The sequence below is a fragment of the Pan paniscus genome, chromosome 22 (genome assembly GCF_029289425.2).
Source record: "Pan paniscus chromosome 22, NHGRI_mPanPan1-v2.0_pri, whole genome shotgun sequence".
NCBI classification, from domain to species: Eukaryota; Metazoa; Chordata; class Mammalia; order Primates; family Hominidae; genus Pan; species Pan paniscus.
The window spans coordinates 11132382-11158310 of NC_073271.2; the positions used below are offsets into that span (position 1 = coordinate 11132382).

A 25929-nucleotide genomic window follows, 5' to 3' on the forward strand; every position below is an offset into this window, starting at 1 on the left:
TTCTTGTGTCACTCCATGGCAGAAAGCAAAAGGGCAAAAGAGGGCAAAACAAAGAAAACAAGAGAGGGCCAAATTTGGCTTTTATAACAAACCCACTCTTGATTACAAACTCACTCTCATGATAACGACATTAATCCATTTGTAAGATTAGAGCTTTCATGATCCACTAATCTCTTCTTAAAAGTCCCACCTGTCAATATGATTGCACCGGGGATTAAATTTCCAACACATGAACTTTAGGAGAGACATTCAAACCATAGCATTCTCACTCTTTTTCTAATTCAAATACTTTGTGAGCTTCAGACATAAGGAGATATTAAAATAGATACAGAATCAAGCAGTTACAGGCTACATTTAAAATAACATTACGGAATGATCAGTCCTTAGGCTAATATGCTAGTTGTTTTTCAGCGCATTCACTTAGCCGCATGCTTGTTCACTCCCGCTAGTTTTTGGCAGTTGTCCTCCAACACTTTATGCCTTTCCTAATATACTGCAAGTGGATCACTTATTATTTCTCTTTTAAACATTTAATAATGTCCCATATCTTAAATTGGTTTCTCTTTGGACGAGCTATCCGTTATCAACCTTCCTAAAACTGCAATTAAAATACAAACTAGACATTTATGATGATGTATGATATTCTTCATTTAAAACCCCCAAATAAACCTCTTTCTGTTCAATGCCTCTACCCCATAATTGTACATATGAACTACACTGGATCATCTCCTTTGAGAATATTGATGATCTTATGTTCATCTATGGAACTCCCACTATGTTCAAAGCAGTGATATCCAAAGGGTGAAATTCCTAGTAAGTATGAATAAATAATATATTTCATAAGGGAAGCCAAAAGCCAAGGATTCTTCTCTCATTTTGATTTCCCTTTTTCAATTCATGTGGCAACTGACATTATTTTTATTATGGGCTATAGTTTCCTCCGTAACAAATAGTTGTATTGTCAGGTTGGTTCTAGAGATTTTGGGAGTAACTCTCTTCTCTGGAAAGGTTACAAATGCCCGGATTGAGGACTGGAAGCTTGAGCCATAACTCCATTAGCTTTCAGAGTATTTCAGGGTGATTTCAGAGTATTTCTGAGGAACCAGTCCAAATGGAATAATATTTTTTTCTGGTACTGTTAAGTCTGGTCCGAAACTTTTTTTCCTTACATCAAGATGGGGGAAGGAAGTGCCAATACCAGGAGAAAAAGAAAAAAATCTATTCTTCGAAGGCGGAGAAAGAAATTTAGGAAAGCTCCAGACCATTAACTGGGGATACTAAGAAAGCAGGTACTTAAAATACCTTGATTTAATTATTTAAAAAATTAACTTTATTCATCTAAGCTGTGAAATAATTTTCATTAGGAATATAATAAGTATTAATAATACTTTGATGGGAATGACATAATTCAACAACTAAAAAGTGAAATTGAGGGTTGAACTGACTTTTCAGTATGCCTGTATACAAACATACATGTTTGTATGTATACATATATTTTTAATTAAATGCTGAGAAATTACAGAGAAAGAGCTATAGCAATTTAAATCATGTTTTTATCATTCTCGTCTTCTTTTGCAATATAAATGAAGTTTGGAAAAATTTTAGTCGACTAGTTGGCCATGAAATGGTTTAGTTTTTATGCATATTTACTAAACTCACACATTTAAGAAAATATCTTCAGGCTCTTCAGTCTATTCAATTTTTCTTTTTAATTATGGAGTGAAAATGCTTATGAACAATTTGCAATGTCAATTGACAGCCTCCATGTGAATGGTTTATATCTCTCACACTAATATGTGCAAAATATTATTGCCCCCTCTTATGCATATCTAGCAACACCAACATCTTAGAGACATTAAAAAAGGTGTAAAGGTAAGGGAAGAGTTTCCACTGCATTGAAAAATATTTTTGTATTATTTTTATGTTACTGAGACTTATTATTAAACTTGCTTTCTAACATTGCTTTCTAATTGCTCCAAGCTTTCAAAAAACCAAAACTTTGAAAGCTATGATAATAAGCCATTTTTAATGTACCCAAAGAACAAAATAGGTATATGTGAAGGTAAGCGCAAAACTTAAAAGTAATTTGTTGTTACCCTTTCTCTAAAGCAAAAAAGATCTGAGTTTGTATCCTGGTGCATCCTCTCTTTGAGTGGGCAAGTTATTTAACCTTTTCAACATTTCTAAATCTCTCTAAAATTGTTGTGAGAATAAACATAAATAATTTCATGTATACATATATTACCTTACAAAAATAAGGCACTGAATAAATGATCATTATTATTTTTTGTGTTATCAGGAAAAGTGTGATTTTAAGGACAGGAAGTGGCATCTAAATCTGTAAGTATATGGAAGTTCTTTATCTGTAGCAAACATAGGCTCTTTTCTATTGTCCTAAGCCACAACAAAAGTAAAAGAAGTTTATATGCATTAAATTATAGTTGACCCTTTAACAACATGGAGGTTAGGGTTGCTGACACCCCATGTAGTCCAAAATTTTCATATAACTTTTGACTCCCTAAAAACTTTACTAATAGTCTACTATTGACTGGAAGACTTACTGATAACATAAATAGTCAATCGATACACATGTTGTATGTTATATGTATTATACACTGTGTTCTTACAAGTAAGTAAGCTAGAGAAAAGAAAATGTTAATAAGAACTTGAGCAAGAGAAAATACATTTATTATGCATTAAGTGGGAGTGGATCATAATAAAGGTCTTTATTCCTGTCATCTTCACATTGAGTAGGCTGAGGAGGACGAGGAATAGGAGCAGTTGTGGCGAAAGAAAATCTGTGTATAAGTGGACCTGCACAGCTTGAACCCATGTTGTTCAAGGGTCGACTGTATTTTAAATACAGATCAATTGCACGAGAGTTAGAATAGCCAGCACTGTTAAACAGGGACAGGTGCAATTTTGTATAATGCAGAGAACTCTATCTCTAGTAATTTTAAAGATAATTCACAGAACAATTTGCATTTGCCAGTTTGTAACACTTACCTTTTACAAATGATGGTGTGTATCCATAAATTCAGGAAACAGTTTATTACAGTGGTTAGAGCATAAACTTTGAAAGCAGCCAGTGATGTGTCAGAATCAGCACTTGCGATAATTATTAACTAAATATTCAGATACTGCAAACCTGTAGTTAAACTATGGGTAGCTTGAAATTGGCCATGGTGGAGCATTTACACTGTGGAAATTGACAAATGCATAAATCTAGGTCTCCCTCACAACCACCACCTGATTTGCCAGAAACTACTGATTCAGATATGTATCTGTTTAAATGCCAACTTTAACACTTAATAGTTTGTAGCCTTTAGTATCTTATCTTGCCTTTCTTTCTCGCAACTTCCAAGTCTAGAAAATGATATAATTATTTATAGTCATAAGGTTGCTTTGAGGATTGTGTTAACTTATATAATCATCTAGTGCACATTCAATAAATGGTGGTTCATATTAATAAGCCAAAATCATAAAAAAGACAACAAGAAAGAGAAAAGCAGAAACTAAAGGAAAAGGAATAACTTTCTGAGAACAGTGAATTTTTGCTGTATTAATAGGTATCATTAGGCAAGACATTCTAGAACTATAATAGAGAAAAAAAAATCCACTCCAGTGAATGCTTCACTCACCACGAAGAGATTGTTTGGTGTTTGTTCATTCTCTCCAAAGGGTGGGATAGGAGAATCAGTTCTACTAGACATGTTTTCTTGGTTAGCTTGTTGCTCTGGGATTGGCTCATATAAGCTGTCCATAGAGCCCTCCTGCAATACAGAGATTTATGAGTCAAGGGATAACAGAATAATAATTTTCCTTGAAAAGGTACCTAATTTATACACCCACCTTTATATAGTACTTTATTTAAATTATCCTGGGCATAGGGATTAAGAGTTTACAGTATGCTAACTTTCAACAGTGAACAATACAGTAAAGCCAGGAATTATTACACAGCCAGGAATTATTATTACCACCATTATTACAGAGCCAAGAATTTAAACAAGAGTCTAAGTGTTGCAGAGGCAGGCACACAATGAGGGAATTCCTCAAGAGGTATGTTGAAGACATTAAAGTTCAAAAAACTAAATAAATGCCTTTTGAGACACCAATAAACTGTGTTGGTCACAGATTTGAGTTACATGTATGTCTCTAATTGGTACCACCTCCCTTTATAAGAAATACAGTCTGCTCTACTTAGCTTTCTCAACTGTGAAGTAGCAGTTTCAAGGGCAGAGGAGGCGAAGTAAGATGGCAGAATAGAAAGCTCCACTGATCGTTTCTCCACAATAAGGACACCAAGTTAACAACTATCTACACAGAAAAACAACACCCTCATAAGAATCAAAATTCAGGTGAGCACTCATAGTACCTGGTTTTAACATCAAATCACTAAAAGAGGCACTGAAGAGATAGAAAAAACAGTCCCGAATCTCGGACGCCACTCCTCCCCTACCGTGGCACCTGCGGCTTGGTGTGGAGAGCATCTCTGGGCTCTGGGGAAGGGAGAACACAGCCATTGTGCGGCATTGAACTTAGTGCTGTCCTGTTAGAGAAGAAAGAAAACCCAGACCAAACTCAGCTGATGCCCAGCCATAGAGGGAGCATTTAAACCAGCCCTGGCCAGAAGGGAATCTCCGATCCCAATGGTCCAAAGTTGAACGCCTGCAAACCTTGCCGCCCAGGGCTGCAGCACTCTGTGTCTCCAGTAAACTTGAAAGGCAGTCTAGAACACAAGGACTGCAACTCCTATGTGTGTCCCAATGTGAACTAAGCCCAGAGACAGTAGACTGAGGGGGCATGTAACACACTGAGACACCGGTTGGGGCAGCCAAGGGAGTGCAGGCATCACCCTGCCCCTAACCCTAGGCTGCATATCTTGAGGCTCCAAAAGAGACCCCTTCCTTCTGCTTGAGGAGAGATGGAAGTGTAGGGAGGCCTTTGTCTTGCATCGAGGGTACCAGCTCAGCCATAGCATAATAGGGCACTGGTAAGAGTCATGAGGTACCCCCCTTCCGGGCCCTAGCTCCCAGATGACATTTCTAGGCAACTCTAGGCCAGAAGGAAACCGCTGCCCTGAAGGAAAGGGTTCAGTCCTGGCAGTATTCATTACCTGCTAACCGAAGAGCCCTTGGGCCCTGAATAGCCAGCAGTGATACCCAGGTACTACATCAAGGGCCTTGGGAAAGCCTCTGAGACTTAGTGGCTTTAGATGAGACTCAGCACATTACTAGCTGTGGTGGCTACAGAGGAAAACTCCTTCTGTTTGAGAAAAGCAGAGGGAAATGCAAAGGGGACTTTATCTTGCACTTTAGGTACCAGCACAGCCACATGGGGGTAGAGCACTGACTGGGCTCTTGTAATCTCTTATTCCAGGACTGTATGCTTGGATGGCATTTCTGGACATGCCCTGGGCCAGAGCGGAGTCCAGTGCCCTGCAGGGTAAGTCCCAGGCCAGGTAGTATTCACAAAAAGCTGACTTAAGAGACCTTGGGCCTTAAGAGAGCATCTGTGGTAGTCTAGCAGTACTCCTTGTACCTAGGGTGGTATGGCTACAGAGTGAGGCTCCTCTGTCTTTAAAAACTGGAGAGAAGAGTGGGAAAGCTGGTGTGATTTGAGTGCCAGTTCAGCTGTAATACAATAACACCAGGTAGACTTCTAATGTTTTAGACTCTAATCCCTGACTCCTGGACTGCACTTCTGGACTCACCCAGGGCCTGGGGGCCTTCAGTGCCCTGAAGGGAAGCACAGAGGCATGACTGGATTTGCCGCCTGCTGACTGTAGAGCCTGAGCGCTTTGAGTGAACACAGGCAGTAGCCAGGGAGTGGTTACAGCAGGCCTTGGGCAAGACCCAGTGTTGCGCTGGCTTCAGGTCTGACCCAGCACAGTCACAGTAGTGGTAGCCAAAGGGGTGCCAGTGTCATTCCAGTTCCAGCTTTCAGTAACTCATAACACAGAGAGAGACTCTGTATGTTTGGGAGAAAGTAATAAAAGAGAACAAGAGTCTCTGACTGGTAATCCAGAGAATTCTCCCATATCTGGTCGAAAACCATCAATGAGGTACTTTGAGTCTGCAAGAACCACAGTGCTACTGGGCTTGGGATATCCCCTAAAGCAGACACAGCTTAGATTACAAAACACAAGTCCTTTCAAATATCTGGAAAGCCTCCTCAAGAGGGACAGCTACAAATAATCCAAGACAGTGAAGACTAGAATAAATACTTAACTCCTTAATGCCCAGTCACCGAAAAATATCTACTAGCATCAACACCATCCAGAAAAACAGGACCTCACCAACTAAACTAAATAAGGCACCAGGGACCAATCTTGGAGAAAGAGATATGTGACCTTTCAGATAATTTGAAATAGATGTGTTGAGGAAACTCAAAAGAAATTCAAAATAACACAGATAAGGAATTCAGAATTCTATCCAATAAATTAACAAATAAACTGAAATGGTTAAAAAGAATCAAGCAGAAATCCTGGAGCTGAAAAATGCAATTGGCACACTGAAAAATGCATCAGAGTCCTTTAATAGCAGAATGCATAAGCAGAAGAAAGAATTAGTGAGCCTAAAGACAGGCTATTTTAAAATACACAGTCTGAGGAGACAAAAGAAAAAAGAACAAAAAACAATGTAGCACAACTACAGGATCTAGAAAATTGCCTCAAAAGGGCAAATCTAAGAGTTATTGGCCTTAAAGAGGATGTAGATAAAGAGATAGGGATAGAAAGTTTATTCAAAAGGATAATAACAGAGAACTTCCCAAACCTAGAGAAAGATATCAGCAGCCAAGTACAAGAAGGTTATAGAACACCAAGCAGATTTAACCCTAGGAAGACTACCTCAAGGTATTTAATAATCAAAGTCCCAACTGTCAAGGATAAAGAAAGAATTCTAAAAGCCACAAGAGAAAAGAAACAAATAACATACAATTGAGGGCCTATATGTCCGGCAACAGACTTTTCAGTGGAAACCTTACAGGCCAGGAGAGAGTAGCATGACGTATTTAAAGTGCTTAAGGAAAATAATTTTTACCCCAGAATAATATATCTGGTGAAAATATCTTTCAAACATGAAGAAATAAAGACTTTCCCAGACATACAAAAGCTGAGGGATTTCAACAACGCCAGGTCAGTCCTATAAGAAATGCTAAAGGGAGTACTTCAATCAGAAAGAAAAGGACAGTAATGAGCAATAAATAATCACCTGAAGGTACAAAACTCACTGGTAATAGTAAGTACACAGAAATACACAGAATATTATAACACTGTAACTGTGGTGTGTAAAATACTCTTCAGTAGGAAAATTAAAGAATGAACCAATGAAAGATAATAACTACAACAGCTTTTCAAGACACTGTCAGTACAATAAGACATAAATAGAAGCAATGAAAAGTTAAAAAGCAGGGAGACAAAGTTAATGTATAGAGTTTTAATTAGTTTTCTTTTTGCTTGTTTGTTTGTGCAAATAGTGTTAAGTTGTCAGCAGGTTAAAATAATGAGTCATGATATTTGCAAACCTCATGGTAAACTCAAACCAAAAAACATACAATAAATATACAAGAATTAAAAAGCAAGAAACTAAATGATGTCTCCAGACAAAGTCACCTTCACTAGACAAAGACAGGAAGGAGAGAAAGAAGGAAGATAAGACCATAAAACAACCCGAAAACAAGTAATAAATGGCAAGAGTAAGTCCTTAATTATCAATAATAACATTGAATGTAAATGAACTAAAATCTCCAATCAAAAGACATAGACTGGCTGCATGAATGAAAAAACATAACCCATCAATCTGTTGCCTGCAAGAAACACACTTCAACTATAAAAGCACATATAGACTGGCTGGGTGCAGTGGGTCACATCTGTGGTCCCAGCACTTTGAAAGGCCAAGGTGGATGGATCACCTGAGGTCACGAGTTTCAGACCAGTCTGAAAAACCTGGTTAAACCCCATGTCTACTAAAAATACAAAAATTAGCCAGGTGTGATGGCACACACCTGTAATCCCAGCTACTCAGGAGGCTGAGGTAGGAGAATCTCTTGAACCCAGGAGGCGGACATTGCAGTGAGCCAATATCACACCACTGCACTCCAGCCTGGGTGACGGAGTGAGACACTGTCTCAAAACACACACACACACACACACACACACACACAGAAAGAGAGAAAATAAAGGGATGGAAAAGATATTCTATGCCAATGAAAACCAAAAAAGAACAGAAGTCACTAAACTTATATCAGATAAAATAGATTTCAACACAAAATCTATAAGAAGAGACAAAGAAGGTCACTATTTAATGATAAAGAGATCAATTCAGCAAGATGATATAAACATTTTGAATATATATGCACCCAACACTGGAGTACTCAGGCATATAAAGGAAATATTTTTAGAGATAAAGAGGGATAGGACCGAATACAATAATAGCTAGAGACTTTAACATCCCATTTTCAGCTTAGGAAAGATCTTCCAGACAGAAAATCAACAAAGAAACATCAGACTGAATCTTCACTGTAGAGTAAATTGATCTAATAGATATTTACAGAACATTTCAGCTGAAAGCTGCAGAATACACATTCTTTTCCCTAGAAAATGGATCATTCTTAAGAATACAACATATGTAAAACAAAAAAGTCTTAAAACATTAAATAAGTTGAAATAATATCAAGCATCTTCTCTTACCACAATGGAATAAAACCAGAAACTAATAAAAATAGGAATTTTGGAAACTATACAACATGGAAATTAAACAATATGCTCCTGAGTGACCAGTGGTCAATGAAGAGATTAAGAAGGAAATTAGAAAATTTCTTGAAAGAAATGATAACAGAAACACAACATACCAAAACCTATGGGATACACCAAAGGCAGTACTAAAAGGGAAGTTTATAGCTATAAATGACTACATCAAAAAAGATGAATAACTGCAAATGAACAACCCAACAATGCATCCTAAGGAACTAGAAAAGTAAGAGCAAACCAAACCCCAGATTAGTAGAAGAAACAAAATAATAAAGGTCAGAGCCAAAATAAATGAAACTGAAGTTTAAGAAAATACAAAAGATTAATGACACAAAAGGTTGTTTTTTGAAAAGTTAAACAAAATTGACAAACTTTTAGACAGACTGAAAAAAAGAGATAAAGCCCAAATAAATAAAATCAGAAAAGAAAAAGTAGACACTACAACTGATACTGCAGAAACTCAAAGCATCATTAGTGGCTACTATGAGCAACTATATACCAATACATTTAAAAAATCTAGAAGAAATGGATGAATTCCTAGATGCATACAACCTACCAAGATTGAACCAAGAGGAAATCCAAAACCTGAAAAGACCAATAACAAGTTACAGGATCAAAGCCATGAAAAAAGAAATCTCCCACTAAAGAAAAGCCCAGAACCTGACAGCTTCACTTCTGAATTCTACCAAACCTTTAAAGAAGAATTAATACCAATCTTACTCAAACTATTCCAAAAAGTGGAGGAGAGGGGAATACTTCCAAACTCATTCTATGAGGCCAATATTACTCTGATACCAAAACCAGACAAAGACACATCAAAAAAAAAAAAAAAAAAAGAAAACTACAGGCCAATATCTCTGATGAATATTAATGCAAAACTCCTCAACAAAATACTACCAAACTAAATTCAACAACAATATATTAGAAAGATCATTCATCGTCCAAGTGAGATTTATCCCAGGGATGCAAGGATAGTTCAACATATTCAAATCAATCAGTATGATACATCATATCCACAGAATGAAGTTTAAAAACAATATTATTATATAAATTTACACTAAAAAATTATTTTAAAAAATTTGACATTCCTTCATGATAAAAAAATACCTAAAAAAACTGACTCTAGAAGGAACATACCTCAACATAATAAAAGCCTTATACAATAGACCCACAGCTAGTATCATACTGACTGGGGAAAAGATGAAAGCCTTTCCTCTAAGATCTGGAATACAACATGGCTCACCAGTGTTATTCAACATAGTACTGGAAGTCCTAGCTAGAGAAATTAGACAAGGAAAGATATACATAGCATCCAAATTGGAAATGAAGAAGCCAAATTATACCTGTTTGCAGATGATGTGATATGATTTGGAAAACCCTAAAAATTCCTCAGGAAAACTGTTAGAACTAATAAACAAATTTAGTAACGTTGCAGGATACAATTTCAACATAAAATACCAGTAGCATTTCTATGAGAACAGGCAACAATATAAAAAAGAAATTAAAAAGTAATCCTATTTACACTAGCCACACATAAAATTAAATCCCAAAGTGAAAGATCTCTATAATAAAACCTATAAGATATTGCTGAAATAAATTGAGGACATAAAAAATTTGAAAATATTTAATGAAAAATAGTTTATGTTCATAGATTTATTGAAAAATAATATAGGTTCATGGATTGAAAGACAATTTTGTTAAAATGTCCATACTACTCAAAGCAAACTACAGATTCAATGCAACCTCAGTCAAAATACCAGTGACATTCTTCACAGAAATGGAAAAAAAATCCTAAAATTTATATGGGACCACAAAAGACACAGAATAGCCAAAGCTATCCTAAGCAAAAAGAACAAAACTGGAGAAATCACATTACCTGACTTCAAATTAGACTACAGAGCTATAGTAACCTAAACAGAACGGTACTGGCATAAATACAGACACACAGACCAATGTAAAAAATAGAGAACTCAGAAACAAATCAGCACACTTACAGTGAACTCATTTTTGACAAAGATGTCAAGAACACACACTGGGGAAAAGACAGTCTCTTCAATAAATAGTGCTGGAAAAACTAAATATTCAAATTCAGAAGAATGAAATTAGGCCCCATCTATCACCATATATGTAAATAAAATCAAAATGGATTCAAGACTTAAATCTAAGACCTCAAACTATGAAACTAGAAGAAAACATTAGGGAAAATCTTCAAGACATTGGTCTGGGAAAGGATTTCTTGAGCAATTCCCCACAACTATAGGCAACCAAAGCAAAACTGAACAAATAGTCTCGTATGTTGAAAAGCTTCCGCACAGAAAAAGGTATAATCAACAAAGTGAAGAAACAACCCACAGAATGGGAGAAAACATTTGTACAATATCCATCTGACGTGGGATTAATAACCAGAACATACATGGAACTCAAACAACTCTATAGGAAAAAGTCTAATAATCTGATCAAAAAATGGGCAAAAGAATTTGAATAGACATTTCCAAAAGAGGACATACAAATGGCAAACAGGCATGTGAAAAAGTGCTCAACGTCATTGATCATCAGAGAAATGCAAATCGAAACTACAATGAGATGTTTTCTCACCATAGTTAAAAATGCCTTATATCCAAAACACAGGCACTAGTAAATGCTGGTGAAGATGTGGAGAAAAAGGAACCCTATTTCACTGTTGGCGGGAATATAAATTAGTACAACCACTATGGAGAACAGTTTGGAGGTTCCCCAAAAAACAAAAAATTGAGCTAACATATGCTCCAGCAATCTCACTGCTGGGTATATACTTCCCAATTTGTTGCAGTACTGTTACAATAGCTAAGATTTGGACACAACCTAAGTGTCTATCAACAGATGAATGGATAAAGAAAATATGGTACATATACACAATGGAGTATGGTTCAATCATCAAAAAAAGAATGAAATCCAGTCATTTGCAACAACATAAATAGAACTGGAGATGATTATGTTAAGTGAAATAATTCAGTCACTGAAAGACAAACATCGCATGTTCTCACTTATCTGTGGAATCTAAAAATCAAAACAATTGAACTTGTGTACATTGAGATTAGAAGGATGGTTACCAGAGGCTAGGAAGAGTAATGGCGTTCTGGGAGGAAGCTGGGGATGGTTAACGGGTACAAAGCAATAGAAAGAATGAATATGAGCTACTATTTGATAGCACAATACGGTGACTATTGTCAATAATAACTTAATCGCACATTTTAAAATAATTTAAAGGGTGTAAGTGGAATGTTTTTAACTCAAAGGATAAATGCTTTTAACTCAAAGGATAAAAGCACATCATTCTCCCTGATGTGCTTATTTCACCTTGCATGTCTGTATCAAACCATCTCATGTACTCCATAAATATATATACCTACTATGTACCTACAAAAATTTTAAAAATTTGAAAGAATGAAAAAGCATCAAGGGCAAATGATACACATTGCAACACACACACACACACGCAGCAGGAAGCTATGAGGATAAAATAAATTCAAGGCATGCTTTGAAATAGCAAAAATATTTTACAAGTACAGTCAAGGAATTAATATTAATGTTTAGAACATTAATAATAAAAATATTATTTATTCATTTTTATCCTTGTATGAAAAAATGAATTTAAAATGCATGAGTTTGGATTTAAAATCATTGTGTAATGTATTATAACTTCTTTGTATTTGGGAAGCAAATTTATTAATCAAATGGACTTTTTTAAAAAGATATAATTAGTCTAGTTATGACATCATCTAGAAGCAGTCTTAAAAGAGAGAGGTAGACAGTATACACTTAGCATATTGAAAAGTTCTAGGTATATTAACATATAAGTAAAGTGAAGATTGGATGCCTTGTCTACCTTTAGAACATTTGGCCAATATGATTTGCTGTTTCCTCTTTTAAGTAACCCCTGTTCCAAACACATTACAAACTACTGGGAAAATTATTAAGAACTAAGTAAGTCATGAGTGCTCTAAAATATGTAAACATGTAGGGAAACCTAACAGAAATACAAAGTAGTGAGTGAAACTAAAGTTTTAGACATATTAAGCTCCCATCCCAAAACAGACAGCATTGGACAGATCTTAAAACCTGAGGGGTAGCATGAAATCGATGTCCTCTACATGAGGCAAACTCCATGATGGAAATACAGGGCCTATGGTAGCAACCACTGCTATAAAAGGGGGCTGAAAAAAGCTTCTGCCAACAGCTGCTAGGGCTCTTGCTTACAAGAAGATATGGGCCAGAGAAGCAAAATTTAACAACACGGCCAGCAAAACAGAATATGAAACAAGCTACCAATAGTTCAGTGTCTAGATTAGTAATAGTTCATATATCTGCTTGGAATAAGATCTCTGGACCACCAGTGTAAGCCCTGGTTTTTAATTGGGGCATCAGGAAGACATGAGATTTTTTGCCTCCCTAGTAGATAAAGCAAGGCGAAGAAGCCAGGAAAGAAAGAAAGAAAGAGAGAAAGAGAGAGAGAAAAAGAAAAAGAGTTGTCATTCTAAATTAGCCAAAGCACATGAAGAGATCAAATGCTGAGAAAGAGAGCCAACTGAATTGACAATCAGAAAATTAAACCATTTAATTCCAGATGAAATTAAAATCATAAAACAGATGGAGAGATAATTTAAGAAAGGATATATACAATCTCCAAAGAGCTAAATAAAAATGTAATATTAAAGAAATAATTTATGATGAAACCAAAACAGAAATGAAACAAAAATCATTAAATAGGAACAAAGAACAATTACAAAGTCTTGAAAATGAATAATCACAGAAATTTATATTAAATAATAAAAAATTGAACTCTAGACCTTTCATAAGAGAGAATTAGAAAATGCTGAGTTCACTTAGGGTGCAGCATAGAAGGATAAATAGAAAACATGATACACACAGGTAAAAGGTTAGAAGATATATTAAAAGATGACAAAATACTACTAATAGAAACTCTAGAAAAAGAAAATGATGGAATGTTCCTATTAATGCAAGAAAACAACAGATCAATTTTAGGTATTAACATAGTTTTTAAAATCCTAAATAAAATATCAACAAAATCAAATAGTACTTATAAAACTACACTAAGACCAATTAGTGTTTAATATAGAAATGTAAGAATGCTTCAATATTTTGATACAGACTAAAATATTTAAAAGGAAGTTAATCTCAATAAATATTTAAGGCATTTGAAAAATTTTAAAGTTTACCCACGTCAAAATCTTAGCAAATTGGGAAAAGGCAGGACTTCCTTAACCTGATTAGAGTTATTTAAAAAAAATTTCCTCATGAAGACTGAATTATAAATAATTATATGAGCATTAGAAATAAGAGTAGGATGGCTGATATCATAGCATTCCTACTTGTCAATATTATGGAAGCTAAAGAAGTTGAGAATAACATAAATGCTAAGGAAAGGAATACTTTATAGATTATTTGCACAGAAAATCTGAGAAAACCACAGAGTATCTCTCAGAATTCTTCAAGATCAGCAAAATTATTTATTTGGATGTCAATATACTAATAATGTGTCTCTAAATCAGCATCAACAAACTTGGAGAAAAATTCACAATGGCATCCAAAATTCTTGGATGCCTAACAATAAATTTATCAAAAGGTAAGCAAGATATCATAGAGAAAATTACAAAATATTATTGAAGGCTATGAAAGAATTGAATAAAGAGTTATCTATGTTTGTGGATGAAAAGACCTAGCACCATAATGAAGTCAATTTCCCCTAAAAATGGTGTAAAATTCAAGTTCATTTCAGTCAAAATCCCATCAAAGGTATTCATATAATTTGACAATATGAACCTAAGTTTATATAGAAAAAAGACGAAGTCCAAACTTTCAAGAAGGACAAATGGGGAGCAGGGTATTCTTCTGAGTAAGACTCGCTTGGCAGTAGAATTATTAATATTTTAATAAGTGCTTAAAAGAACAAGTAAAACGAAAGGGATAGAAATGAACCAATGGGAAAGAATAAAGAATCCAAATAAAGACAGAGGCAGCATTTCAAATTATTGAAGAAATTGTGCACGAATAATTGATTTGTAACCTCATGGGTTACAAAGACATGTTAAATGCAATAACTATATGATGAGCTCAACAAGAAAAATCACTGTGCCTCAAATGAGCAAGTTTTCTAAAAGCCTCATCATGACGTAAAACTCTAAGAAAAATTGTGGAGTCAGAGTGGCATGTATAAAAGGATATTTCTGCCTCCCTTATGAAAGATAGACCCCATTTCAAGTTTATAGATCCAAAATAATAGCAATCACCTTTAATGGATTATTTATAGTATCCTTGGTTCAGAATGGGTAGTTCATTAAGTTTCTGCCTTTATGTTTCTCTTAAAAACCCCATTTACTAAAAGATTTACAATTTTCCCCTACACTTAAATAAAAGATGTTTAACTCTTTCATTCTTTCGTTAGCGGTGATCTTTATGTGACACATAATATTTAAAATCACCTGCTTCCCAGAGATTTAAAGGTCAGTGTTTTTACATATACCTTCATTTTTTTTAATTCAAGAATCTTTCCATTAAACCAGTGGTTTTTATTCTCTTTTCTTAAATGCAGTGTCCCATATGTTCACATTCCTACAGCCATGGATAAAATATGTTTTGGATTTTGCATAAGTTCCTGGCAAGAGCTGTACCCCCACCCCTTTTTCAAAGGTTATAACAGCACAGTAGGGTGTCACAACACTGTGGTTGAGAACCTACACTAAATTATGTTATGTATTTATCCCACAAGAAGGAATAAAAAACACCTAAGATAATGTTTATTTTTTAAGTACCTCATACACATTTTCTTATTAAAGCAACTGAATTTGATAACATAAACTTTGCAATGATTCAACAAAAGACTAGGGTTCTTGATGGTTCCGTCTAATGAAATATGTTTCTGAACAAGTAACTTCTTAAGGACAACTTTAACAGACAGAAAAGAGTTACAGTCATATTGAGTCCATGAGTCAGGACTTCGAGGCAATCCTTTTTAAGTATGTGCTCCCTTCCCTATATCACAGAGGAAGACAATCAAGCTCATTATATGGTTATATGTCTTCAGCAGCAGCATTACAAACGTATGTCACGCCACGCTGAACCATGCTATGTTATAGAAACATTAGCATACTGATTATATTACCCTTCAAAATGATTTCAGAAAGCAATCGTCTTTGGTGCCACACTGCCTATTTCCATGGGAAGTATATTCATATAAACCATATAGAGCTCTTTTAGATCAACTAGAAAAGTATGCACAATACCACTTAAATCACCTGAAATGGGATTTCTGCCATCAGATTTATACGGCACAAAGCAAAGTTGAGAGCTGGCAGTTATTTTGTAAATTGGACTATATGGGCAACAAGAACTCGATGATTCAGCCTCCCACAACTCATAATTGCATTTTATTTTTCAAGATGCTCTAAGATTAAACCCCTTATCTTGGCTTAAAATGCCTCCTGTTTAGGTATTACAACGTATGTCAGCACCATCTCTACTGCTTATGTTAATCTTATGTGCAATTAGGAAAGAAAACAAACATCAGAACTAGGCCATTTTATTTTCCCAAATGAGAGGGATCTCCCATCGACATCTTGAAAAACCAATGAATAGACATAATGCCCTGCTGTAAACACAGAAATGAATAAAATTATTTTTGAAATCCATTTTTAAGCATTGGCAGATGGTCACAATTGCAGGTTAGAGTTATAAAGTATTTTCAGATCCATGACTACCTGATAACTTTCACTGATCCACTTCAGGCTAAGGAAAAAAAAGTAATAATGTGAAAACGAATTTGAGAGGTGCTTATACCCTTGAGTAGGCACATCTCCAGGACTGGATTAATCTATTGTACCTTGCATTTACAGTGTGGTGCAACTCAGAAAACTACCTCCATGGAAGTTTAACCAAGCCAGCATTGAAAGGAATTCATTACTCAAGGAACAAAGAAGAAATTTTGATTCCTGGGATGTCTCAAAGCAAAGCAAGCAACACAAAGCCTGCATATTTTGCAAAATTTTGTCTCATAACAAATAGAAGAAAATTATTTCTCAAAAATACTGTTCCCAGAACATTATACTTAAAAATTCAACATCAAAATGATAAATAGTAGTAATTGTTGCAGAACTCTTTTTAATACTTGTCTTTGAGTAGAGTTGGCTTCAGTGCTTTAATGAAAGCATCCTTTCTCACTGTTCTTTGTGATGTGAACTTTCTGAGATGCTAAGTGTATGAATATCATCACATAAGAAGTTAATTTGACACAGTAAAATTAAAATGAGAACATAAATGCTGCAAATAAGGGAACTTACCAGCGAAATGCAGAAAAGATTCATTTTGACCAGCTTCACTCTCTTGTTGCCCTGCTTTGAAAAATATGATTGCCTCTTGTAGCTCTCTCTTGCCTTCACAGCTGTTTGGCCAGTTCTCATGGGAGATTATTACAAAGTAAAATCCCTGCCATAATCCAGGGGATTCAGAGACCATTATCAAATAATATAGGCTTTTGTTGAACAAACAATTTCCTAAATTAATGAAGAACGCTGACGCATAACATGAGAGAATGAGACTTACCACGATCTGTGTAAACAGATTTCAAAGGTGGCAATGATAGTCCTAAAACCTGCAGTGAAAATGCATTGAAAACAACTACAGGCAAACCTGGAGAAAATATTATTCTTCAGGTTAAAAGTAACATCTTCCTCTTAGAAGTGGTAGGTCAAGGGTCCATCTCATATTTCTTCCCATCTCCAATTCCTATTTTCTCTTTCAACAATTAACAAAACGTTTGATTCCCTACATGACAAGATATAGAGATAAACACATTTTTAAATGGCAAGATATGCAAAGTGCATAAATCTAAAATGTACCACTTTAACCATTTTTAAGTAAACAGTTCAGTAACATTAAGTACCTCTACATTGTTGGGCAACTGTCACCACCATGAATCTCCAGAACCATTTCATCTTTCCTAACTCAAACCCCATACCCATTAAACACTAACTCCCCATTTCCCCTGCCCCTCAGCCCCTGGAAACAGCATTTCTACTTTCTGTCTCTCTAAATTTGACTACTCTACATGCTTTCTGTAAGTGGAATCAATATTTGCCATCTGGTGGCTGACTTACCTCACTTGCATAATCTCTTCAAGGTGCATCCATGCAATAGCATGTGCCACAGTTTCCTTCATTTTTAAGACTAAATAATATTCCTTTTTGTGTATATATCACATTTTGCTTATCCACTTGTTTGTTGATAAACACTTGGATTAGTTCTACCTTTTGACTATTGTGAATAAGACTGCTATGAACATAGATGTACATATATCTGTTTGAGTCCCTGCTTTCAATTCTTTTGGGTATATATCCAGAAGGGGATTGTTTGATTTTTTGTTAATTCCATGTTAAAGAGGAAACACCATATTGTTTTTCTCACTGACTGCGTCATTTACATTCTCACCTACAGTACACAAAGGTTCCAATTTCTTTGCATCCTTGCCGGCCCTTGTTATTTTCTGTTTTTTGTTTGTTCATGTTTTTTTTTTAATAGTGGCTACCCTGAATGTGAAATGGTATCTCATGGTTTTGATTTGCATTTGCCTAGTGATTAGTGATGATGGGCATCTTTTTATTTGTTTATTAGCCATTTATGTACTTTCTTCGGATTAATGTTTATACCAGCCCTTTGCTCATTTTTAAAATTTGGTTCCAGCCTGGGTGCCAGAACGAGACTCCATCTCAAAAAAAAAAAAAATTTGTTTCCTTTAGTTTTTGGTTTTGTTATTGTTGAATTGTAGGTGTTCCTTACATATTCTGGATATCTCTTCTCAGATATGTGATTTGCAAATAATTTCTCCCATTCAATGAGTTACTTTTTTACTCTGCTAATAGTGTCCTTTGATGCACAGAAGTTTTTTTCTTTTTAATTTGATAAACTCTAAATTATCTACTTTTGTTTTTGTTACCTGTGCTTTTGGTGTCAAATAAATCATTGCCAAATCCAATGTCAGGATGATTTTTCCCAATGTTTTCTTCTAATAACTTATACTTTTATCTCTTTGGGACTTTGTCAATTTTGAATTACTTTTTGTATATGCTGTAATGTAAGGGTCCAACTTTATTGTTTTGCATGTGTATATTCCATTTGTCCAACACCATTTGTTGAAAGGCTGTACTTTCCCCATTGAATGGTCTTGACAGATTTGCTGACATTTGACCACATAAATGAAGGTTTATTTCTGGGCTCTCCATTCTATTGCATTGGTCTACATGTCTGTTTCTATGCCAGTATCACACTGTTTTAATTACTGTGCGCTTCGAACTAAGTTTTGAAATTAAGGACTTTTGCATATTGTCTCACTCCAAAAAAAAAAAAACCTTAAAAATGTTCTTTTGTTTTGTTTTGTTTTGTTTTTTGATAAGAAAATTGAGGCTCAGACGAATAAGTAACTTGCCAAGGTCAAAACTAGAAAATGGTAAATTCTGGAATCTAGTCCAGGAATATCTAGTTCCAAATTTTATGCTTTTTATATTAACTATATCATCTTGTGTAAACTTGAGGATGATACTTAGCTTCTGCGTCTTCAGTAAACTCATCTGTACAATGGCATGTTAAACCTAGCTATTTGAAAACATCAGCTAAAACTAAGTGATTTTTTTGATATTCATTTAGGTCTTTTATTTCTTGATATGCTTGAAATCTAATTGTCTTTTAAATGCACTAATAGTTCTGAAAGTTAAATTTATTTTCAAATTTTTCATTATTTTTCATTTTTTAATTAACAAATGAAAATTGTATATATTTATGAAATACAACATGATGTTTTGAAATATGTATGTGAAATGGTTAAATTAAACTAATATATGCATCACCTTACATATTTATTTGTGGTAAGAACACTTAAAATCTACTCTCTTAGCAGTTTTCACATGTACAATATATTGTTATTAACTAACAGCACCATGTTGTACAATAGATCTCCTGAACTTATTCTTCCTGCCTAACTAAAATTGTGTATCTTTTGACCATCGTCTCCTCCAATTACTCCTCAAATCCCCCAGAGCCTTGTAATCATCATTCTGCTCTTTGCGTCTATGAATTCGACTTTTTTAGATTCCGCATTAGTGGGAACATGCAGTGTTTATCTCTCTGTTTCTCGCTTATTTCACTTAACGTAATATCCTCCAAACTCATCGATGTTGTCACAAATAACAGGATTTCCTTCATTTTAAAAACAATAGTATTTCACTGTGTATAATACCACATTTTCCAGCAATCCCACTACTGGGTATATATCTAAAGGAAATGAAGTCTGTATGTTAGAGAGATATTTGTACCTCCATGTTCATTGCAGCATTATTCCCAGTTGCCAAGATATGGAATCAACTTAAGTGCCCATCAACAGATGAATAAATAAAGTTAAATTTAGATCTTGCAAATAAATTTCTTCATCACCTGGTCCTGGACTTAATTTTGTTAAGTAACATTTATTTCCAATAACCTTATTAGAAATAAGATATTCTAAAGGAAGGTATCTGTAGCCCCTTGATCTTAATTAGCAACACCTGGAGATTTACATTGGTACCTTCTGCTTTAAAGTGTTATCAGTTAAGAATGCTTTCAGTTGCAGGTAATAGACTACATGACTGAGAGTGTTTAATCAAGAAGGATTATTGTTCACGTATAAGAACAGGTCTATGGATTGACAGTTGTCACTGAAGGAGAGGGTCAGCAAGATCAGTCATGAGTACTGTCTATAGTTCCCTTGCCCTTCCTTTCATGATTTGAAGATGGCTGCAGAAGTTCATAGCGTTAAATCCTCACACAGTTGCTTTCAAACACTGGAAACAGACATCACATGCACCAATGTCAAGCAGCCCTTCCTGTTTGGCCTCCTTTCCATCAGGCCTCCCAAGAGCCTCAGTACCCCTATAGGTTTCACTATTTCTGCATACTTTTCCAAGTTAGTACCTTTGAAGTGTATTATTTAAGAAATATTTTGAGATACAATATTAAAATTTAATCAAAAGCAAAACTAAATGAAACTAGGACTTTGAGTTTCTTCTTTATAATCTTTTATTTTAGGAGCTATAATATTATTTCAAATTATGATTAAAAAAAGATGAAAAAGTTTTCACATATACTCAAAAGTAGACTATAATAATTCCTTTATATGCCCCTCACATATATTCAACAATTATCAAGATATTGCAAAAGTTACTTCATATGTCCTGTTTTATCCCCTTTTTCTTTCCAGCAAAAGTATTTTAAAGCAAGTCTCAGCATCATGTTATTTCACTCCTACACATTTCATTCATCTCTAAACATTTTTCACTTTTTTTAGGCAATCAGAATGCCATTCATAAATCTAAAAATTGTTTCCTGATTACTTCAAATACCTTCCTTTGTCATTCCCCTCACAGAAAGGTATGGTCTGTTTCTCCAATCTCTTGAATGTCGGCTGAGACTATGACTAACTGAAAATTGGGCTATGGCAGAAATATCACTGCGCTAGTTGTAAATCTACCTTTTTCCTTTTACACATTTATTTGAATTGAAAAATAAAAATTGTATGCATTTATGGTGTCCAATGTGATGTTTTGACATACGTATACATTGTGAAATAAATAAATCAAACTAGTAACATATCCATCACCTCGAATACTTATCAATTTTTTATGGTGAAAACATTTACAGTCTAATCCCTTAGCAATTTTTAAATATACAAAACTATTATTATTAACTATAATCATCATGCTGTACAATAGGTCTCCAGAACTTATTACAAAGTTTCAGTTAAGCCTAGCTTTTAAGAAAGCTTCTGGCTTCTATTTTCTCCTCTTTGGAACCCAGCTGTCTTATTGTGAGGAGCCCAAGCAGCATGTAAAGAGACCCACATGAAGGAGAATCGAGAGCTCCGGTGTCTGTCCCATCTGGTCTGCATGATGACATGGGCACCAGTGTGCTCACCCTAGGAATGAGGTCATCTTGAAAGTAAGCCCCAGATGAGCCACCTTAGCTGATAGCAGAGGAACCCCATCCCCAACCGCTGAGAGCCCTGACCAAATTGAAAAATTGTGAGAAAATAAATGATTGTTATTTTAAGCCACTAAGTACTGGGATGGTTTGTTATGTGATAAAATTTTAAAAAGCACTGTCTGTAATTAAAATTTTCAGTGACCTTAAAGAAAGCAAGAAGGACCAGAAGGAGGAGGAAGGGGAAGAAGAAAAGGAAGAAAAATCTCATTTGCTCCATGTGAATCAGAATCCAAACAATGACCACATTTGACACTTGGTTGTCATGCCTCTCAAGTCTCTGTAATTCAGAACTCTCACTCTCTCTTCTTTCTCATTAATTTTTTGCAAAGGATAGGTCTTGTGAAATGTACATCCTGAATTTTTTTCTGGTTTCCTTCTTTGTGTATCACTTAACTTCTTCTTCTAGCTCTGGGATACACTATAAATGGAAATTAACTCTTTCCTAAATGGAAGTTGATTCGATTCTGAGTCAACCTTAAAAAGTGCAAAAACTTTTGATAAGTATTGGGTACTGTACTTGACATCGTATCAGGAAGCACTCAATATTTCCCATATTTATTAATACTAAGATAATTTCAACCATTAATTACCTTAACTTAAATTGCCTAATTAGGAGCTACAATATGATGGTTTTTGTTTTGTTTTTTGAGACAGAGTCTTGATCTGTCACCCAGGCTGAAGTGCAATGGCTTGATCTCGGCTTACTGAAACCTCAGCCTCCCAGGTTCAAGCAATTCTCCTGCCTCAGCCTCCTGAGTATTTGGGATGGGGTTACAGGCTCGTGCCACTACGCCCAGCTAATTTTTGTATTTTTAGTAGAGATGGGGTTTCATCATGTTTGCCAGGCTGGTCTCGAACTCCTGACCTCATGATCCTCCCGCCTCGGCCTCCCAAAATGCTGGGATTACAGGCGTGAGCCACCGCACCTGGCCCAGAATGTTTTCTTTTAATTATGGAAGTGACTGCACATCAATTACCTGGAAAATTTGGTAAAGTAGAAATTTTTCTAATCAACTAGTGCTGTGGTTAACCTAAAATACAGTTTATAGAGGAACAATTATAACGTGAAAATTTTCAAAAAGTTTGTGCCTGTGTAAGTCCATTTTCACACTGCTATAAAGAATACCTGAGACTGGGTAATTATTGAAGAAAAAAGGAGGCTTAATTGACTCACAGTTTCACATGGCTGGAGAGGCCTCAGGGAACCGACAGTCATGGTGGAAGGCTAAGGAGAAGCAAGCACCTTCTTCACAAGGCAGCAGGAGAGAGCAAGAACAAAGGGAGAAGTGCCACTTTTAATCCATCAGATCTCGTGAAAACTCACTCACTATCAAAAGAACACCATAGGGGAAACTGCCCCCATGATACAGTCACCTCCCAGAAGGTCCCTCCCTGGACATGTGAGGATTACCATTTGAGGTGAGATTTGGGTGGGGACAGAGAGCCGAATCATATCAGTGCTCTGGTCATTTTTTCAGTGGTGTCCAATAAATTGCTTTTTCTCCTCATCCTCCTCTTCCTCTTCCCTCTTCTTACTCTCCCTCTCTCTGTCTGCATGTCATGACAATATGAACTTATAGACTTTTATATGTACAATGTGCTTCAATTGATACACCCATATTTTTCATGATGCTCAATTTTGTCTTTTATTTGGCCATTGACTTTCAGTGAGTGTGTTCCTATGCCCCTTTGAACCAACTTATTGTTCTTTGAGTTTCTTGAATTCTAGCACAACAGGATGTCTCAGCCTCATTTTGTAAGTTTTCTTCTTCAGATCTAGAGTCAGCAATCCAATCAAAAAAATCGAAAATATTTTAATAGTTTCTGAAAGGCCACATCTATGTGCCATTTTATTTTGCTGTTCTTTGTTTGCTCTGAATCTTGCTTCAGTGTCTTAAGAATATCACTTTTTTCTCACATATACGGCCTCATGTATGTTTTAAAGAGCTTATTTAATTAAACTATCTATTGGTGGAAAATGAATATGGAAGAATAGAGAATAAGACAAGACCTTTGGTTAATACTGAATAAGCAATAACTTATAATCCTTTCTTAATGTGCACTACTGTCATTTGGGAGGTGGTAGATATTGGTAGAGATAATACTGCAGTAGACAACTTTAAAAATCTTTGTAAACATTTATTTCCCTGTAGTTATTTTGCAACTTGAAATTTTCCTTACTTCTGTGCCTGGTAGAGGCTATACAAACAATAAAATATCTAAACATTATTTTTGCAAAATTCTCTGACTTGTTTAAAATTACTCCCGGATACCCATTCCTCAAAAGCCATTGCTTATTCAAAGAGGAGAAGAGTTCTGGTAGCTACAACAAATGCCCCATTGCATTTTCTAACAATCTTCTCTTCTCATACACTGAAAATCAACTATTTTGTATCTATTTCCATTATCTCGTAAGAATTCCTATACCTTGGAAGATGACAATTACTTTTCATATTAACACGCAGTTGTCACAACATTGTGCAAGGCCACAAGCTTTGGAGCCAGGCAGACCTGTGTGTGAATTCAACAATTTACTATGAAGTCTTTGACAAGTCACTTAACTTCTCTAAATGTAAATTTCCACTTTTATTTAAAAAAAGATAAATCTATTTTGAAGCCTTTTATGAAAACTGATATCAACGTATGCAAAGCAAAATTCAGGAAAAATTTAACAAACTGTTATTATACATTAGTGAGGTTATAACTTTCAATTAAACTAAGATACCAAGAGCAGACATTAAATTCCACCATCTGATTCAAAGAGAAGGAAAGAAGTGTGTCACAGCCAAAGTGCAGCAGAGCAAAAGCCACAAAAATCTGGATTCTATACCTAGCACTACATCAAAGGAATTCTGTAGCAAAGCCTTCCAAACTCAAATGGTTTCTTCTTCTTCATCTAAAAAACAAAACAGATATAACTAGTTTTTCTCAACATTTGTCATATAACAGCACAGAAAAACAAATGGAAGGTGGCTAAAGGGCCCACTAGTAATCCCCAAGTTCCCAACAGTTGACAATATGTCAACTGTTTGACATAAAACATCCACAGCCATTCATGGAATATCTGTGTGTAACCACATACAAGATGTGAAGCTCTGGTCTGGAAGACATCTGAAGTCCCTCTATCTCAATGATATTTGTGATGGAAATGTAAGAGCAGGGAATGGCAACATTAGAATAGGAAACAGGGAACACGTTTCAAGCTAGATAGAGGTCAATGTAATCTTTATATTCAAATCTTATAGATTGCTGCATAAAATTATAGCATAGACCTCAGACCTCACCATATCCCCAGATAGCACTTCCTAAAGTTAGATTGAAAAAAGATAAATCATATAGTCCTTTTTATTGCAAAGGAATGAGTCTTAGCTTAATAAGTAATCATTTATTGTCCCAAGTCTATTGCCAAAATTTCCTGAAAGATAGATGTAAAGTTATGAATTTCATAGAAGCATAATTAACACAATTAGAAGCATAATTAGCTAAACACAAAAATACTTATTTTGGAAATAATTCATAGAAAGGATTAACATCTTATCTATTATTTGGTAGATCTAGGTAACATTTTATCCTCATTTTTAAACATCCACTACCAAAGGAAGAGAGAGAGAGACAGAGTGAGAGAAAGGGAGAGAGAGAAACTCTAACAAGATGCACATTTTTGTGACAAACAATAAGTATCTTACCTTTTCAGAGACTGATTTTGAATGATAGGGAGAAACATATTTGTTAGGTAAAGACTTACAGAAATATGTTGCTTTTGAAATACTGAAATTTCAAGCTTTATCTGGTGATAGCTTTTACTGTTTCTTGCAACCAAAGTAGAATTTGACAAAATATATATATCCCTTGTCAAAGATGATAGCTTCTTTTGTTTTATGGAAGCTCTTTAGTTTAATTAGATCCCATTTGTCAATTTTGCTTTTCGTTGCAATTGCTTTTGGTGTTTTAGTCATGAAGCCTTTGCCCATGCCTATGTCCTAAATGGTATGGCCTAGGTTTTCTTCTAGAGTTTTTATGGATTTAGGTGTTATGTTTAAATCTTTAATCTCTCTTGAGTTAATTTTCATATAAGGTGTAAGGAAGGGGTACAGTTTCAGTTTTCTGCATATGGCTAG

The 25929-nt window shown here is 35.1% G+C and overlaps 1 protein-coding gene across 1 annotated transcript in view; it reads right to left on the reverse strand.

Annotated features, from left to right (window-relative positions):
* SAMSN1 (SAM domain, SH3 domain and nuclear localization signals 1) overlaps nt 1-17569 on the reverse strand; it is a 170790-nt gene extending 153221 nt beyond the window's left edge. The window contains exons 1-3 of the mRNA XM_024927031.5: nt 17348-17569; nt 17086-17230; nt 3642-3773 (exon numbers count right to left, since the gene is read on the reverse strand). Of these exons, the coding sequence (XP_024782799.4) occupies nt 3642-3773; nt 17086-17205 (252 nt within the window). The 5' untranslated portion in view covers nt 17206-17230; nt 17348-17569. The remainder of the gene's footprint in view (nt 1-3641; nt 3774-17085; nt 17231-17347) is intronic.
* Between the last annotated feature and the right edge of the window lie 8360 nt (nt 17570-25929).